The sequence below is a fragment of the Electrona antarctica genome (genome assembly GCF_951216825.1).
Source record: "Electrona antarctica genome assembly, chromosome: 12".
Classification (NCBI taxonomy): domain Eukaryota; kingdom Metazoa; phylum Chordata; class Actinopteri; order Myctophiformes; family Myctophidae; genus Electrona; species Electrona antarctica.
In genome coordinates, this window is record NC_136793.1 from 36,350,686 (window position 1) to 36,370,428 (window position 19,743).

The 19,743-nt window shown below is 38.1% G+C and overlaps 1 protein-coding gene across 2 annotated transcripts; it reads left to right on the forward strand.

The window, feature by feature from the left end:
• Positions 1 to 2,753: 2,753 nt before the first annotated feature.
• LOC306933817 (prominin-2-like) lies at positions 2,754 to 18,194 on the forward strand. 2 transcript variants are annotated; one of them, XM_079516142.1, is made up of 24 exons: positions 2,754 to 3,003; positions 3,749 to 3,795; positions 4,668 to 4,870; positions 5,276 to 5,396; positions 5,837 to 5,900; positions 6,116 to 6,205; positions 6,751 to 6,935; positions 7,110 to 7,178; positions 7,649 to 7,712; positions 8,538 to 8,663; positions 10,946 to 10,970; positions 12,008 to 12,166; positions 12,266 to 12,389; positions 12,714 to 12,808; positions 14,033 to 14,117; positions 14,820 to 14,966; positions 15,433 to 15,504; positions 15,585 to 15,674; positions 16,110 to 16,163; positions 16,294 to 16,374; positions 16,457 to 16,525; positions 17,126 to 17,215; positions 17,708 to 17,820; positions 18,049 to 18,194. In XM_079516142.1, exons 1-24 carry the CDS (start codon positions 2,781 to 2,783, stop codon positions 18,182 to 18,184), a joined length of 2,532 nt encoding a protein of 843 aa, XP_079372268.1. In that variant the 5' UTR covers positions 2,754 to 2,780; the 3' UTR covers positions 18,185 to 18,194. The 2 variants fall into 2 exon arrangements, with proteins under 2 accessions (XP_079372268.1, XP_079372269.1); XM_079516143.1 differs by lacking the exon at positions 17,708 to 17,820.
• The last annotated feature ends 1,549 nt before the right edge of the window (positions 18,195 to 19,743 follow it).

The following is a 19,743-nucleotide window of genomic DNA, read 5'->3' on the forward strand; positions in this document are numbered from 1 at the left end:
AGCCAATGGATCACGTGCCACACTGTATTTGTAGTTTTTGTGGAAAATCTCTGGAATTCATCGGATACAGGACAATAGGCCAGAGGACTACAATACCCACGGAAATATTAGTGAAGGCCGGGACTTTACTCCGAGCCAATGAAAAGTTTATTATTATTATTATTATTATTATTATTATTATTATTATTATTTTAGTCTAGATCGGCCAGGGGGGGGGCATAAACGTTTGCATCAATTAAAAAGAAAAGATAATATTGTTTGTAATTGTTGGACATGTATTTTTTCTTTACAAAGTTAAGAGGTCAGAATTAAGGCCAGACAAGCATTCATAAACCTACATAAACCTATAATATGTGCTTATAGTTATGAGAACTCATAACTCATAATGCTTTATAACAATTATGCGACACATTAAAAAGCATTCTAGAATCTATAAAGTCAAGTATAAATGCAATGTAATCTGCTATAACTATAAGTACTCATAATCCAATCATAACACATTAAAGCCTCTTATAAATGACCCATAAGGTCAAGTATGATTATATTTCATAATTACTCAGACTTTCCTTTGTAGTATTATAATTCTTATACTTTTGAGTGGTGCAAACCACTCCAACGACCAGCTTTGTCTGTATCTGTGTATGTGTATGTGTATGTGTGTACCTGTACGTGGGGCCACGTACAGATGAGCACGGTTGCTATGGTTAGTGTGTGACGTCACTGCACCACTCAGTTCACACGGGTGGGATTTTTTATACATTATAATGGATTTTATCATGCTGCATTATAATCACAAGTAGTATTATAATAATTCACCCATTTATAGTAGCTATAGGACTGGTATTATTATTCTTTATTTTTCCTGTGCTATTGGTACATTATTTTTGAGTGGTGTAAACCACTCCTACAACTGGTTGAGTGGTGTAAACCACTCCTACAACTGGCTTTGTTGTGCAGAAAAAATGAGCATGGTTGCTATGTTCACCCTGTTCACCCGGGTGTGATTTCATTACGTCAGACATGATTTTGTTAGTCTGTGCAGCAAAAATGAGCATGGTTGCTATGTTCACCCTGTTCACCCGGGTGTGATTTCATTACGTCAGACATGATTTTGTTAGTCTGTGCAGCAAAAATGAGCATGGTTGCTATGTTCACCCTGTTCACCCGGGTGAACAGGGTTTTTTTTCTGTGCAGAAAAAATGAGCATGGTTGCTATGTTCACCCTGTTCACCCGGGTGTGCTTTCATTACGTCAGACATGATTTAATTACGTCAGACAGGCTATATTACACCACTCAGTTCACACGGGTGTGATTTTTTTATATATATCATTCTCTTTTTTATTTCTTATTTTCATCACAATCTGTATCATCATTATCTTGTTGTGTGATTATTTTTATCACAGTATTGCTTGTTGTTATATTGTATTGTTCTTGATAACAGCCTTGCAAAACATGCCCACAACAACATTTTGCTGCCTGTACCTGACAAATACAACCCAGATCAGGAATAAGAGAGGGCCTGGCTTCATTAAAAGATCATCACAAATAAAGAAACAATATTAGTTATAGTTATTGTGGTCTCTAGTGTTTTCTTTGATGATAAGTGTGATGATGAAGTGTCTTGGACTACATGTGCTTTGTGCTTGGTAATAAGTTCTTATTCTTGACAAACAGGTTCCTAGTTCCTACACACCTTAATTCCAGATATGCTTTTTCTATCAGAATGAACGAGGCACCGCCAAAGGAAGGACAGGCTCCAGTCCCTGGAGTACTCCATTATTTTCAAAGGTAATTCTCTTTTATTTTCTAAGATGCCATATTCACTGCAAGTTTATGTACAATGTGTACAATGTACAACCATACAGTTTATGGCAATGTGATGATACTTTATTGTAGGGCAAATGTCTTACTCATCCTTGTCAATCAAATGATCTCTTGTATCTTTAGCTATTACAGTTGTCATATATTAAATAAATACTACTACTACTACTAATAATAATAATAATAAAAAAACAAAATAATAATAATAATAATAATAATAAATACATAAATAAATAATAATAATAAGCTATAAGATGGGGTCAAGCCCAAAAAGAAATAAGCTATATGCAATATACACAATGAGCTATATAAACATTGATGACTGAAATTGTTTGACAACTATAATAAATCAAAAGTAACACTTGTGTGAAGTGAGGGGCGCTCTTATCATCATACATCACATTCATACATCACATTTCATGCTCAGCCAATGGTCTGTCAACGCTGTCGTCCCGTAACCATGAGTCCAGATTCTATTTGCATGAATGGAAATGCGATTTCCATTCATGAGGCGTGATTATTCTTTGACGTGGCCCAAAAAAGGCAGAAGAGTGGATTGAGCAAATCATAACAATTTACTCATCGGGAGATCTAAATGTCAGAGGTCTTTTGACGAATGACTGTGAGCTTCAGTTCCTGAGGGATCCTCACGGCCCTCTACCATATTGCCGAATTTCGTGAAGAAGGATAGCTCAGAACTGCCAAAACAGCTAAAATGGCGGAATTTCCACTAAAACAAAAGGGGTCTATGCCCTTTGGGCTTGACCCCTAATAATGACATGGGATTCAATTGAAACAGTTACAATATATATATAGGCAAAATTTGTTGTGTGCTGGCATGATTATGGTAATGTAATAATGAACCATATTTGACATAACTGAGATGGCATGTCATTCATTTTCAATGTATTATTATCACATTTCCAGAGCGTATCAGCGGGTGTTGTCTACTGCCTGAATGATGCGGCTCCAGCTCACTGCCTTGCTTTGGGCCTCTGTGTTCCTACTGGGAGCTGCGGAAGCTCAACATTGTCTCAGTGGTTCCAATGACACACGGCCATTCCCCTCCTTCACCCAACCTATAGCTCAGCGGGTGGTGAGATCTGAAGATGGCCTTGCGCCCCTCTATAACTTTGCCCGTGCCTTTCTCAAGGTTGTTCAGCCAAATCCACTGCCTGAAGGTGAGTGACAATAACAGTAATTGAATTTGCATCGTGTTCTACTGGTTCATTGTTGCATCATCAACACAATTACACAGACACACACACACACGCCCCCACACACACAATTGTTATACAACATAGTTATACAACACGTGTTTTTTGTTTTGTTTTGTTTTTGGGGGGTGCGTTTTATATTGTCTTTGAAATATCTATTTTTTGAAATACCTAGCCACCAAAAATATAAGAAAAAGTACAATGAAACAGAAGACATTTAATAGCTGCATGGCACTATACACTGTGCCTGCATAAGCTACTGTATGAAAATATTGTTGCAAAATGTGCAAAAAAGTGTTTTTGTAAGAAATAGGCCCCACACACAAATTTGTGAAGGCAATTGCAGGCTAACTGCATGGAGTAACAAAACCTTGTTTAATGGTTATTTTCCCATGACGCATTAAGATCATTTGATTTGTGCCGAATTTGGTGGAAACTTACCTGAAAATGTGAAAAATATGACTGGTACATCTTGATTACATGGCTGCAGAGAGAATGTGTCCTGATTTGTGTGTGTTGGACAAAATCTAGTTGAAAAAAGTGTGTTTTGAAGAAAACTCAAAATGGCGGAAAACATAATCCTGTGCCGGCCAAGCAGAGATCATCATAATCATTGCAATATACCCAGACATTGATAACATGACAACAAGTATAGATCATAACCATTATATACCCAGGCAATGACAACATGTTAACTTGTGTATCTTAGATATTCTATCCAAAGCCTGGAGAAATGAACCACTGGAGATTCAACAGGTACGGCAAACTCTCTTTTGTGGATATAGTATGTATGTAAATGTGAAAGTATTTGTAGATAATTGTATGAGCATTGAGCATATAGAAATATGTATTACTTTCCACATTTTGCCATAACATATTCTTTTACATTTGAATATTTACCATTAGACACAAGAATATTATTGTTCTCCAAAAAGATGACGGATGGATTTGTTACAACTGTATTTCTGTTAATGTTATCTCACATTGCTAACACTATGTCACTATAGCTTCTATTGTAAAACAATGTAATACAGTGTAGTAGTGAGTACTGAAATGCTATAATCTCAACTGTATTGGACAACACTGTTGCTTTCAACCCTTCTCTCTCACTATTTTGGCCAAGCAATATGAGGTGTTCTAATTGTGCCGATAATTGCAATAGGGCATGCCTACCTGTGCAACAATAAACTCCACAAGAGTAGAGACAGTCACAGGGAAGTATCCAACACTAATTCAATACTGGTACAGTACCTTTTAATGTGATTTACGATTCACTTTGCACTATATGAATTGTGTTGGTGAAGTTAACAAAAGTGAGTTAAAACAAGATTTTTACATGTATTTATAGTCTTTGTGACTCATATTAATCATCATATATTAATATTTAGCATTAGACTAAGGGAATGTTATATTAGTTATATGTTATATTCAGTCCCCAAAAACAGCACATAAGAATAGCATTGATGGCCACAGGGAACCTACAAAGTTGGCTAAACACTAAATAGACTAGAAAGTATTGATCTCCATGGGGAAATTTCAGGGCCCATATAGCAAAGAAAACTACAAAGGAGAGAGAGAACATCGGAGTCATTGACCAATGTTTTTATTTTGCTTTTCCACCTCCATAGCTGGTGCGCTATGAGGCAGGGTATGTGGTTTGTCTGATCCTGGCTTTGCTTTACCTTCTACTGATGCCAATAGCCGGTGGACTTCTAGTCTGGAAGTATTTTCACAACTGGGATGCACAGAGCAGCGACTCGTCCATATCACAGAGTTACTACAAGGACATCAGTGTGTCTGGCTGCCTCATTCTCATCACAATTTTATTACTGTAAGGCAAAGAGATGAGCTTAGAAAGGAGAGTTCTGATCTCATCCTCTCTCTCTCTCTCTCTCTCTCTCTCTCTCTCTCTCTGTCTCTCTCACATGCATGCACACATGTACATTCTACAAATGTTTCTTTAGCTGTCTTAGTACTAATGTTGGCAGGTAGTAATTGCAGTATAAGAAGGGTTGTCCGCACACTGTATCTTCTCCCAGGAAACTTTATTTAGGTAACCTTTGTTACCTAAATAAAGTTTCCTGGGAGCAGATACACGGTGTGCGGACAACCCTTCTTTTACTCTTCTTTGTACGTATATTTTTGTTCAGCACCTGTAGAATTTCTGGAGATGTGCATGCTTCCTTTTTGATCCTATCAGTAATTACAGTATGTTCTGTTCTTTGTTCATATGCAGGACAGGTGTGATTTTAGCATTCACAGCCAACAACAGAACCTATGCCAACATGCGCCCCGGTCTCCGACATTTGGACACCAATGTTGGGATCATACAGGACAACCTACATTATATCCCTGAGGTTTTAATCATGTCAACACTAGCTTCAACATTATCTGTCATTACCTGTCAAAATAAATTAGATGGGTCTGATCTTTATAAAATAGTGATCTCAGCTCCCAAATAGTCTTTGTAATGTAATCATTTATTCTTGTATGATTGATGTGCCTGTGTGTGATTATGTGCCTGTGTGTGCGTGCATGCGAGTGTGTCAGTGATCAATGTGTGGATTTTTTTAATGGGACATTTTTTAATTTTCTTTATGTCCTCTTTTTAGCACTTGACATATCATTTTTATAACCACTTTCAACCTGGAGTCCCTATTTTTTAATGGAGTTTTAGAAGTGGTTGTGTTACAACAAATCAAATATGAATAATGTAAAAAGATTCATAGTCAAGTCAAGTCATGCTACAACTTACAAAATGTTTACTTGTACAATATTATTCATTTTTACTCTATAGAGATTGAAAGCCATCCTGGAGCAGTACAATATTCCCAATGCAGAAATCTCCAAAGCAATAATTGGTAATACAAATCTGTTGGTTGTTTGATTAATAATGTTCTGTGTATATCTGATGTGATCGAAAGTAAAGTAAACATCTAAAAATTATAATTTAAACTAAAGCAAACATAGTTTTACTTTACGTTACAGTATGCTTCATTACAAGTGTCACAGAATTTGTTTAACTTTAATTGGTTTTACATTTTGTTAAAGAATATTCACCATTTCATCATTTCAGAAGCTAATGACACCGTTGGAGCAGCAATACTCATGTCTTTCAGCAGTGATGTTCAGAGAATCCTCAGACATTTGTCACTTACAGTGAGAGGTGTGTCATCTATAGAAGACAAGCACATTGTTACGTAATATACGTATGATGTGTTTTGTTCAAAACATACAATGCATTCTATATTTATCAGACAAACCGGTTTTAGACATTTTTCCATGAGATATTCAGTGCAGGGTATGTTGTTTGCATCTCCTCTGCCACACTTTGTTCTTCTTTTTCTTTTACAAATGTTCAAAGCAATTCATATATTTTCACAAATGTTCAAAAACCAGCGACAATACCTGATCTACAAGCTTACACAGAAGTAGATCTTGACGATATTATAGATCGGATATTTTAATAAAATTGTAATTATATGATTCAGTTGTATATTTTCTCCATGTGACCTTCTTTCTTCCCTCTGTCTGTTTGTCTTTGATTTGAGGAGAGATTGTTGCAGTCTTTTAACGTGATCCACAATAGTATTATTATGTTTTGCCTTCTTAGAAAGACAGCATGCAAGTAACTCAGTGTTTACCCTACCGTTTATCCACTGGCTACATCTGTACATATGTTCCTATGTGATGTTTCATCACAACACACAGATGCTGCTGATACCACTGACAACTTGCAGATCATTCAGACAACAAGAGCTGCCATACAGGATAGACACATAATCTTGCAGAAAGGTCTGCAGCAACTCCAGGACCATCTGAAGACCTTGAAACTATGTGGTGTCTGTGATGTTCCTGACTCTAGCAACCTTGAGACTGATGCTGATTACAGTCAAGTATTGTATTATATCTGATATAATCTTGGATACTGGGCGTATACTGGGATACTTATAAACCATATCGGCTTGTTGACAATAAAATATAAGCAATGTTAACCATCAGTATAACACATACACAGTTAATTGCTGTGTGACCATGTCTCGCTCCAATCCGTGAATTTGTCATTTCAGATCCCCAGTGTACAAGACAAGTTGGATTCAATGCCCCCCAAGCATGCTTTTGAGCATCTCGTGGTACAAGTAAGGATGATAAATATTATGATTACTACTACTTTTTGCTTTTTATGTGGACCAGACAATGTAGAAAGACAGGAAATTGAGTGAGGCAGATAATGGAAAAACATGCAACACAAATCTGTAGTCGGGAATCAAACCCGGTATGTTGCGATGATGTGGTCATCGCATCTTCCGGTCTTCTACCAGTAATGTACCAGTCATGTACCATTAATGTACCAGCAATGTACCAATGATCATGGATCATCTACCAGTCATCTATTCTATTCTACCGGTCATACTAGTCATCTATCGGTCATATGCTAGTTGTCTATGTTGATCAGCATTATGTATGCCTCATTAATGAATAGCAGAACAAGTTCCCACTGAGTGTGGAGCTTTATTGTCAATGAATTCATGTGAGATTGTGATTGTTTTCTGAAAATGACTTGAACGCAACTCTGTCTTAATTACTGTGTGACCGTATCTTCTTTTAGTGCAACAGCACATTCTATGGCATTCCTCAATTTTGCTCCAACCAGATGGCACCTGCTCTCACAGGTATTTACCACAGTCTAATATTTATATTCTTTACTCCATGGATGATAATAACAACGTTGTTTGTTCAATGTTTATATTATTTTTGTCCCTCCCTATTTCCACATTAATCCTCTATTTTCCAGCCAGTGCGTGTGCATACGTGTGCATGTGTGCGTGCATGTGTGTGTGCGTGTGTGTGCGTGTGTGTGTGTGTGTGTGTGTGTGTGTGTGTGTGTGTGTGTGTGTGTGTGTGTGTGTGTGTGTGTGTGTGTGTGTGTGTTTGTGTGTGTGTGTGTGGGGGTGTGTGGGTGAAAGACACACAAGGGTGTCTTTCCTTTGCCCTGTTTAGCTCTGGTTCTTGTCAGTTCGTTCATGTATCTGATTGTTCAGGGAAAGAAGCTTTTTTTGCAGTCTGTTTCCAGTGGCATTGAGACTGCAAAGACGTTTTCCATGCAACCAGCATTTCAAACAGTCTGCGGTTGGGATGGCTTGAGTCCTTCATAATTCCACAAGTTTTGCTGACACATACCTGATCACATACGCTGATGCGTTCGGCTGTTCGCACAACCATCTGCATTGCTTTGCGGTTGAAGCAGCTGCCATACCAGGCAGTGAAGCAGCCAGTCAGGGTGCTCTCTGTGGCGCCTCTGTAGAAAGCTCAGGAAGTAGAGGCGTTGTTGTGCTTTCTTCACCACCCGCTCTGTCTGTCTGTCTGTCTGTCTGTCTGTCTGTCTGTCTGTCTGTCTGTCTGTCTGTCTCCAATATCATAATATGTGCTGTGTGAAACACCAGTATAATCTTCAGTTGTAAAAACACTCTTAGTTAAATTAACATTTGATTGTGTAGGTCTCTTGTTGGAGCTGAATGAAATCCAAGAGTCACTGAGGAATGCAAGCGAGAGTTTTCCTAGCGTGAGATCTCTCACTGAGGCAGTCTCTGATCTGAGAACCATCTTCCAGCGTTATGAAGGAGCCTAAGAGCCCTATTAAGCAAGACGAAAAACCCATGCGGTAATACAGATTTCGCCCTCGCTCTGCGCCTTTTCGTATTATGGAAGCCGTGGTGAGCGCTCACTCATATGGAATACCACGTTCCTGCATAATTTAGCATTGGGGGAGTGTCCATATGTTAATTATTTTCGCTTTGCGCTAATTTGCTATTAAGCCCCTAGCCCCTTGACCTAAAAACACTCAGCGCATACCGATTCCGCCTGGGTCTGACCACGTCTTAAAAGCAAAAAGCACTGTTTCATTTTACACTTGAGCGGCTCTGGAGTGCTGCTGGAGTGTTGCCATGTCTGTTTATTATAAGCGGCTTCTTTTTCTGCAAAGATGCTTGTAAATATTGGTAGTTGTGGTTGCTTTTCTTGTTTCTAAAGTGCTTATTTGGGCTTTTCTCCTAATGTTGTTTAAACCAGTGATCCTCACACAGCGATATTCCCATGTCAAGGACCCCCAGATTAATGCATTTGCCCAACTAAGCCAGTGACCCCCATGACAGATTTGTGTTTTTAAATGTTTCAATAACATTTTTCAAAAATATTCCACAATTGTCACTTTTTTCAAAGATTACTTTTGAAAATAGCAGATCTACCAGCTCACAATGCATCACATTCATTCATTAAAACAATGAACTCTGACTGCAGGGGGATATATATTTATAATGATCATTCTAACAATGTGCAAGAAAATATGTAAAAAGAAGGAAGAACTTTATAAATGGTAAATGGTAAATGGTGCATTTATATAGCGCCTTTATCCAAGGCGCTTTACATAGATTGTGCATTATATTTGTGGACAATCAAAATATGCTGGAAATTTTAATGTGGTGTCATTAAAAGGAATCTTGATATGGCAGACTCACTATCTAGAAAATAAAAACATGGCACTTCATTTAAAATAGGTTGTAGACCCCTGTTATATGCGATTCTTTTGGGAGTATGTTTATAGACCTATTTACTTGTTTCTATGACACATGGCAACAGCGAGTTTTCTGGCTTTCTCGTTGAGATTATAAAGGGTCATATATCGCTCATTTCTCAACCTTTTTTAGAAATTAAAACATCTCCATACTCATTGGGAGGTTTGCTTTCATACGCTGTATCACACCCGACTCAATTCTTCTTAAATAATATGCTACGAGCGAAGACCATAACATTGGGGCCGCAGCAATACGCATGGCGCACGTATGGCATTTCAACTCATTCCTTCGTCGTGACTCGAATGAAATAAAATAAAATAAACGTTATTTTACTGGTGTTTTTCAATAGAAACAAATAAAGAGCGTGTGTGCAACAGTCAGTGCATATACGTGCATGCACTATAGGCTATATTTCCTCCTTGTCGGGATGGTGAGCTGAGCTCTTCACAGCCCGTTTGTCTTTCATATTATTCTTATAATATTTGATATTATAAACACTCATGGTTCTCTCATTTCTCAACCGTTTTTTAAAATGTAAAAATCCCCATATTCCTTAGGAATCTTGCTTTCATTCGCTGTATGGTACATGGTTCTATTTTTATCGAATTAAACAATATCAAACGAACTTGTATGTTCGGGGGTTAGACGATTCTGGGAACATTACGCATGGATTGCCAATTTGCCAGCCAATGCTGCGTATCTACTCGCAGTTCCATTCCGATCTGAAAGGTATAGGTAGGTGCCATTTCAAAGTCTTAGTTATTCATTTATGAATCAAATGAACTAGAATAAAGATTTTTACAGCTGTTTTTCATGCTTAGAACAGAAACAAATTAAGTGACGATGTGCGTATATCTCCCTCCCTTAGCATATGGCTGCGCCGCTGTAATGACTTTCCAATGAAAACTGCAAGTTACTTAACAAAATAGAGACATAGGCCTACAAGCTATGCACATCATGGCTGTGACAGCTTGTGGATCTGTTCTTTGGAGGCATAAAGGTGACAGCATGCAGTGCAATATGAATAATTAATCCAAATGTGACAAAGTCATGTCATGTCTATGGTGCCAGTCTGCAGAAATGTAATACCACTTGCCGAAAAGGGCGCATCATCAGCTGGTGTCGTAAAGAGAATAGTACGGACATGTTCATTGGGTAAGCCTCAAAACTCCCTTAAACACTCCCATGACTAATTCAAGGCCGTTTTGCTCACACCACGGGGTGTCGAAAGCGCTTCTTACCTGGCCCATAATTGTAATATGACATTGCACCCGCCCCCACGTCTTAAAAACTGTAAAATTATATGTAATTAGATTCCACTTGCTTAATAGGGCCCATAGTCTTCTACGACTATGTCAGGTATGTAACTTTTGTCTTGTTATTTTAGGCATCTCGACTTGAATTAGATGGAGTTCCTGGCATTAATATCCATCCCTGTTAAATGTTTGTGTGGCGCTGCACTGACCTCATAATCAGCAGCACCTGTATCACATATCATAAAAACAGAGAAGTCTGATCTTGATCTTAAACGGTGATCTTTAAAATACACCATACACAATAATCAAAAATAATCATATTTTAGTTATTTATTTATTGCAACAGCGAGGCCAGCCCTAGTGTGACCCGCCTTACTCATGTAAATCACTTTAGTGATCCCTGCATTACTTGCATTTACAGTATAGTACCTTTTGTGGGTAGGCCTATTACAATGTTTGCTGTTATGTATTCTAAATGCTAACCACAATCTTTCACATTTAAACCACACAAAACTGCTGATTGACTTTTGTTTATTGTCTCCACCAGGCCGAAGGCATGGGGAGAGAGTATGTTTTGCCCCAAATTTTCCAGAACGGCCTGTTATAGGACCACCAGGAGGCCGACTTTTGAAAAACACATTTTTTGATATTACTCCTCCAGATTCTGTCCAAAAATCCCGCAAATCGTTACACACTATCACTATAGTCATGTGTTCAAGACGGATCTGTCCGATATTTCATATTCCAACATTGGCTTTCAAAGATTGCAGGATTGGCCCGTTTTGAACAAAAAGCCTCAAATCATGAACACAGCGTGCAATTTACGTGAAATCTTTCACAGGCGTTCCTACTAGGCTGAGGAATATATCCCACCCTTTTCACTGGCCTGTTATAGCGCCACCAACAGGTGGATTTTTGCAAAACACATTTTTGGAACAATGCCTCAAATCATCCAATTGCCATCCAAGGCTTAAGAAAAAATGGCACCCTTTTCTCATTGGCCTATAATAGCACCACCAGGAGGCCACAACCTGGCCTGCCCTGGTGGAGACCTGTGCCCCGAGGGGCACTTTTTCTAGTTATAATTAATTTAACTTATTTGCTCAACAAAATTAAATGTGTATGTGATGCCATCTACAGGTGGGGAGTGTCAGCTACAGTGTGCACAGTGATGCTATTGACAGTGCTGCTCTTAGTGACTGCCATCTCTCTGGGACTGCCTGTGCTGTTCAACCCGAAAGTATACTACTTGTACCCAGACATGCAACTGGAAACAATAGCTGTTTACCTGTTTAAAGTGTAAGTAGCACCCCATTTTTGACTAATTATGTAATTGCATCAAATCATTTCTCATGCATTCATTGTACTATAATAATGATGTGTTTCTTCTCTCCACAGTTTTATGATAATGATCTGTGCATTCTCTTGGGTTTCCATCATCTTAGTCTTTGTCACCCTGTTCTTTGGAGGGAATGCTCACACTTTGGGATGCCGTAGCTTCACCAGTGGTCAGATATTTACAGTAAGTGTTATTGGTCTCATATTAGCTTAAACGTTAAGTTAAATGGTTGATATTATTGTTGTTTTCTCCACTAAATTTGAGCTGTAGCTGTGTCAAATGCTAAGAAAAACAAATGAATGAAGGACATGTATAAAGTAGGCCTACAAGTTTAACATTTACACTCGCACACTCCCAGACCAACTTGTTTCAACTACTGTTCCCTTTAATTATTGTTACCTCTGAGAGCCACAGGCATGCACAAAACTGCACACCTATCAGAAAACTGACCCGGTAGTCACAAGCTCTTGTCCAGTGACTTCATTATTACATTCTCTTCCTCCACAGTTCTTAGACCAGCAGGGAAACCTGTTCAGCAGTCCCAGTGTCAGTCAAGGAAATCAAAGCTTGAATATTTACCCCAACACATATGCCATCTATCAGTAAGTCTTTATCACAGTATGTAAGTGATGTCATACAGTGATGCCATACATACACCATGGTCACAAAGAAGAAAATGAAGTGCATTCATGGTACTCCCAAAATCAGTGCTTATAGCCGCCAAGATGTGTGGAGTCTGTGAACAGCTGGTGTGTGGATTTTTGATACATGGAGTTGGTTTTCCAACTCAACTCCATGTATCATATGAATTCTGAATTTACAACCCCGCCCCCGTTAATGTGCTTGACTGAGACACGCACAGCTCCCGTTTCACTACTAAATACATCATGATACGGAAATACTCAGGTACTAGACTAAATTAATGCATTTACCATTTATTATGGGGTGGCCCAGTAGTGTATGAAGGTATTCACCATATACCCGCTTTCGTTTTCCGTGGTTATTGTATTATACTCACTTCTAGTAAATATAGACCATCCCTACAGTATACACAAGCAGCCAGTTAATCTCATCAATGCAAGAAGATTGTCACCCAGGCAGACTTATGTTTATGGTGCAGCACCACTGAACTTTACATTGTGAATTGTGAAGATTCCTTCTTTCTCAAACTGTACACATACAGTGGTAACCTGATTGGACATGGAGGACATTGATTGATTGATTGATTGAAGAATTTATTAACAGTTTGCAGAATTACAGTACATTTCAAGCACAAACTCAATACAAAGGCTGTTAACTGTGAGTGGACGACCCAATTAAGCATTACACTTGTTTCCAACAGGGTCCACCATGTTCAAATCATCAAAACATTTAGAGACGTACAAATAGACACTTCTATAGACAGAACAGGAATTCATCAAAAAAGAATTCATCAAAAAGGAGGTAAAAAGGGAAAAGAAAAATATACAGTGAGGGGAAAAAAAGGGGGGGGCGGGGGGGGGGGATTCACGTTCAGCTCCGTTAAATTGTTTGTTTTCCTTGGAGGAGCTGCGTTGGGTCCCCAAGTCGGCTCCGTGGCCGTACCTTGAGTTGGCTGTGTGGCCGTGACCATCTCTTGTGTTGTCCTTGCGTTGGGTCCCCAAGTTGGCTCAGTGGCCATACCTTGAGTTGGCTGTGTGGCCGCGACCGTCTCTTGTGTTGTCAATGTGATGGCTCATCTATAGCTCCCCCCAGAACAGCTTAAGATCAGTTGTGCTGGATTTTAGTTTTTTGTGGTGAGTTTCAGGTGGAACAAATTGTGTCCTGTAATTTGACTTTGTTTACAGGGGCTGTGGGAAAGGACGTTCCATGTTTCACAGTATGGATATGGATCAACTCTTTGACCTGGAAGATTTACTCAATTCTACCAAGGTGTTCCAATTATTGCATTTAACAGTTGCATTTTCTCTAAAACACTGTAAATTCCTCAGTGTTACTTGAGTGTACAAATGTAATGGACTTGTTATGAATGGATAAATTAAAGGTGGGTAATGATATGTTTTGGTTAAAACAAAAATGTTTTTTTTGTTAAAAGGTTCAATTCTGATTAGGCTACTATAGATAGAGTGTATGTTCATTGGGGGTCTCTGCATCTCTAGAGTTTAATAAAAACAAATTTAATTTCAGGTGGGTGGCCAATCTTCAGCCAATCAGGAGAAAGTACCCAATTATCAGCTTCAGTTTAGTGTTCATGCTATTCCAAATGTGTCAGCTCACTTCAAATTTCACTGGTTTATCCTCTATCCTGTATGAGGTCTCTCTCCTGATTGGATGTAATTGGTATCCTGACCTGAAGATGTATTTTCTGTTCACTAAAGAGCTGAAGTAATGGCGAAACCGTTGTTAATTGAACAAACACAAATGGTTACTATGAGAATATCGCTATAGAGCGGCATATTTAAATTGCTTAGTTTAACGACACTCAAAACTGAAATATATTCTTTACCCAAATCACCTAAATCACTGAATGCTTCTTTAAATATTGCATAACTTTGTTTTGTTTTTAGTACAGTAATATAATATAATACAAAATATGAGCTATACTTTGACTGTTCACCTGTTCCCTTTTCATAGTACATGGAGAACTTCAGCAAGACTGCTGAGAGCATCTCTATAGACATGACGGAAGTGAAGTTGCTGCCTGACAGCGGCAGGCAGGACATACAGGACTTCAGAAATATTGGCCTTGATACCATCAACTACAATCTATTGATATCCCTGGTATGAATTTACAGCTATAAGTGCTATCTCACTCTCTTTCTCTGCTCTCTTCATCTCCTTTCTGTCTGTGCCTATATGCAATATATGCAGTTTGTTGAGTGTGTTTACTGTAAATGTATGTGTCTTGTACCTACACTACAGTATAGTGTTTCCTTTTCTTTCAGTGTTCTGTTTGTCCATTGACTGTACTTGTCTGTGTGCATTTGTGCACAGTGTACACTGTACACAATGTGTGAGTCATTAGATAGTGTGACTTTGTGTGTCTGCCTAGCTGTTTCTATTCATGCATACAGTATGTTTGATTATTTAGTATTTAGTCCTTGAGCAGTTGAGACGAAGAACCATCGAAGTCCATACTAATTATCCATAATGTATAAATCGGGGGAGGGGTCAGAATAAATGATGGACTTAAATGGTTATTCGTTTCATTTACATTTTGACTTTGCTTATTTTTTTGCATCCTCAGCTCAGCACACGTGTGGTAAAGAGAGACCTTGCTACTTTGGCTGTGGAACTGGATGAGAAGGCACAACTCCCTGTAGGTGTTTGTCCAACAAAGCAATAAGGTGAAAAGACAGATCCTGCAGTGATTTACAGCCTCTGCATCTATTCTGTCAGGAAAATACAGAGATTAAGGACGATTTACAAAAAGAGGCTGAGAAAGCACGACACCTCAACCGCCTGGTCAGGCAACAGACTGCAGACGCTGTGAGTTAATTGTGTCAACCTGTGTCAATTCAAATCATGTCATCTCAAGCCAAAAAAGATTACATACATTTAAAAAAAGGTGCATTGAATTGTCACCAATTTTAAATACTAGGATTGCTCGCGTGCATGTATGTGTGTGTGTGTGTGTGCGTGCGTGCGCGCGTGCGTGTGTGTGTGTGTGGTGGACCCTCTTGTAAACAAGTGTAATGCTTTATTGGGTCGTCCACTCACAGTTAACAGTCTTTGTATTGAGTTGTGCTTGAAATGTACTGTAATTCTGCAAACTGTTAATAAATATTTCAATCAATCAATCAATCAATCAGTGTGTGCGCACATGTGCATGTGCATGTGTAGTGCAGTATCTCACTGTCTCATGTGAGCGTGATCGTTGAAGAATGTTTAGCTGACATTCCATCAATCTTCTGAGCACGTTAGGTCAAGATGAATGAAAGTGTTGGAGCCCTGAGACACATAAAACAAACATACAAGGTACTGAATAGTGAATATTACAATCAAGCACTCAATTTCTGCCCCATTACAAAATTGTTCTGTGCATAATATAGAAAGGATGTAATTGAGTTGATGTTGTTTATTGGAAGTACCTCTCTCATGCCTGCAGACTAATATTGACAAAACCCTGAGTGGTGTTGATGAAACGGAAGGAGCAATGCATGCCCAAGTTCCATATATCGTGGCTAATGTAAGAGATTTTTTTAAATAAATAATTTCCCATTACTGTACACATTCTGACTTCATTTTAGCTTTCTATTCTATTCTCTCAGATGTCCCAGTGCACAAAGCAGAAAGCAGAGCGATCCCTACTGCACTACTTGGGCTGGGTCCGGCACTGGGTGGGTGAAGAAGCAATGAACAGACTACACCATAATTCATTGTTCAAAAGAGCTAATATGGAGTGCCTGTGTGGTTCATGACATGCATGTTTCTTTAATGTCATGCTGTTTGGATTTACATATGTCAAGAGCTCGAAATATGTGGTATGCTCAATTGTGAAAAATAATAATAACAAAATGATTGAAACAAAGAACTAGTGAATTGTTTGCTAGCGTGCTGCTTGTTTATGTTATGGACATACATACTGTTGACTTTTACAACTTTGTCATGAGTAATTCAAAAAAATCGAATAAATTGCATTAAATAGTGCTGCCGGGTGGGTCTATGCGCAACAGCTCCGTCATTTAGATATATGCATGGTCACTGGTCACTGGTGCTGAATAGGATTGAAATTATGTGTGAGCATCCTGGGTGGTCGAGCTAGGGCCCCCATAAATTGTCACAGTTTATAGATTTTATTGTTGAATAAATATTGTGAGTCTGGTGTGATATTTTGTCGTGGGTCCCATGAATAATTCACATGGATTGTGGACTTGGATTTACATTTGCAATGGCAGCTTATGTCAGTCTTTAAACTTCTCTCCTTTTCTTGTTTGTAGATCTTGTATGAGGTTATGGGTTGCAGTTGGCTTGCAAGGTCTGTGGACAATGTGTATACAGCAATGTGCCTAAATGTGATTGACCCATGGGTGAGTGAAACATCTTCATTATATTTTGTACTTGTAGTTGACACTAATCTAGAGTGGTGCACAATGGCTTGATTTCCAGCATTTAAACAAACAACAAACATTAAGGTCAGAGCACTTTGATAGAGAAGAATAGAATAAGTCGCCCTTTTTTATAGAAGAGAAAGATGTGTGATTCAGGACGGAGATGATTGAATTTAATTTCTTCATAATCATGTCAATATTTTCTTTCTCGACGTCTCTCGCACTAGATAAATCAAATCATAAATCAAGGATTCCCAATATTGTCTACTCTTTTGATTGATTGAACACTTTATTGAAAATGTAAAAGTCTGAAGGCTGTTTCCATTGTGGTCCTTTTGATGAAGGGATGCAAAAAAAAAGACAAAACAATAAAAGACAATTAAAAAAAACTAACCCTCTGGAAAACATAAACATCTCAAATACTCTGTATATCAAATGTATTGTTTTTATATTTTCATTTTGTTTATGTAGAATGCCTTCTGGCTGTGTTTGGGGTGGTGCTGTGCCTCATCAGTTCTTGGATTAGTCTTGAGCACTTATGTAGTGACACGTCTGCGATGCATACCACCATCAGTTTTGACTGTGTAAGTGCAATTTTCACAGAAACTTAATTATGATTAGTGTTTGGTGAAAGGAAAACATAAATACAAACTTCAATTTGATGAGTTAAATCATGGCACATACAGACATATTCAGTCCAAGGTTTTATTTTATTGACCAAGGCTTTTGGAAAAATATAATAAAAAACAGTAGTAATAACCAAATAAAATATACTTATTAAATTGTTTGAGTATCTTTTGTTTTTCTTGCAGAAAAGACATGTTCACCCTGCCTGAGAATAAACCAGGAGAACAGAATCATCAGCCAGAGAAAGACAAGTCTAACCATATCATGTTAGATGAGCTCAGTGATCTTCATGAGCTTCAAAGCACAAAGATGCAAATATGACAATACTTGACATATACATGACAATTTACAACTATTATATTTGTAGTGCTTTTAAGTGCTATCATCTGGGATTTTGTGCCATGATACTTCTTTGAGTTGTTATGCTTTTAAACAAATAATCATGTGTGTTTTTTTCTTCCAAAATGAACATATATTTTTATTTTACTCTAGGGTTAGGGTTAGCTAGGCCTAATAATTTCAATAGACTGATGGCTTTATTTTTCGCTAGTAAATACTGGTCATATCTTTCTGTCAGATATGAAATAATTACATCAATAAACAGATGAAACTTCTTTTAATAAAATTGATATCTGGGTATTCCATAAATGCTTAGAGTGAGGTCCCAGATATTCTGAAGTTTAAACAGAGATAAAGAGTTTTATACATATATCGTGGGTTTACGCCTTCCATCATCACGTCAGCCATCAGTTCATCTTGCTTCGTTTCCTTGACAACCAGGGTTGTTGTGACATTTATGCGCAATGTTTATAACAAACGTGTGGCACTATCTTGAGGGGAAGAAATATGTTAAACAGTCTAACACAGACTGGTAGTGGCACTGGCATGGGAGTTCTGCAGCACAGAGTTCAGAGTCAGACCCGACCCATGGCTGCTACAAGGACAATTAAGCAAAATCTTGGCAAATAGTCAAAAACTAAAACAATAGCTCTCAGGCAGGAGGACATACTAACTTCTGTAGGCACACTGGCACAGGCACTTTAACCATATCGACACATACAAGTGAATATATCTTTATCAGATAGCTAAATGCATATTTATTGATAAATATATCTTTCATAGACTAGACCGCTAGGGGGTCTTCTACTTCTTAAATATATAAATACAAAATGCAACACAATTTATGATATATAGTTGTGGAATCCATGCTTTGTCTCTCTCTCAGCTAAGGGGTCCTTGTCCTAAAAATCATGAAGACCTCTGGTCTGCCCATCTCTCTAGATCTTCTGCAAATACAGAAAATACATTTTCAGTTTGGGATACCAATTTCATCCAATCAGAAGAGAGAACTCTAACGCTATAACAGGCCAATATGAAAAGGGTGGGATATATTCCTCAGCCTAGGTGGAAAGTCTGTGAAAGATTTGACGTAAATTGAACGCTGCGTTCATGATTTGAGGCTTTTTGTTCAAAGCGGTCCAATCCTGCGATCCGGCTTGAACACATGACTATAGACTAGTGACTAGAGATAGTGTGAAACGATTTGTGGGATTTTTGGACAGAATCTGGAGGAGAAATATCAAAAATCACACCCGTGTGAAGTGAGGGGCACTAATACAATAAAGTCTAACTCATGTTGCTATGATTATGTGATGTAATGGTGATAAAACAAACGGTGACAAAACAAACATTGAATTCTGTTTATTGTTAATGGCATTTAATGTTTAATGTTATAGGGACAAGATGTACATTTTCCTTTCATTGTCAATGTCGTTTTTAAAACAAACATTGAATTAAAAACAAACATTGAATTAAAAACAAACATTGAACTAAAAACAAACATTAAACCTGTATATAGGAGGGCCTCGAAAAATGTGTTT

Coding starts and splice junctions, on each gene's coding strand:
- LOC306933817 (XM_079516142.1), top strand. CDS start 2,781: ATGATGCGGCTCCAGCTCACTGCCTTGCTTTGGGCCTCTGTGTTCCTA. Junction 3,004..3,748: donor GCCAAATCCACTGCCTGAAG/GTGAGTGACAAT, acceptor TGTGTATCTTAG/ATATTCTATCCAAAGCCTGG. Junction 14,118..14,819: donor ATTTACTCAATTCTACCAAG/GTGTTCCAATTA, acceptor CCCTTTTCATAG/TACATGGAGAACTTCAGCAA.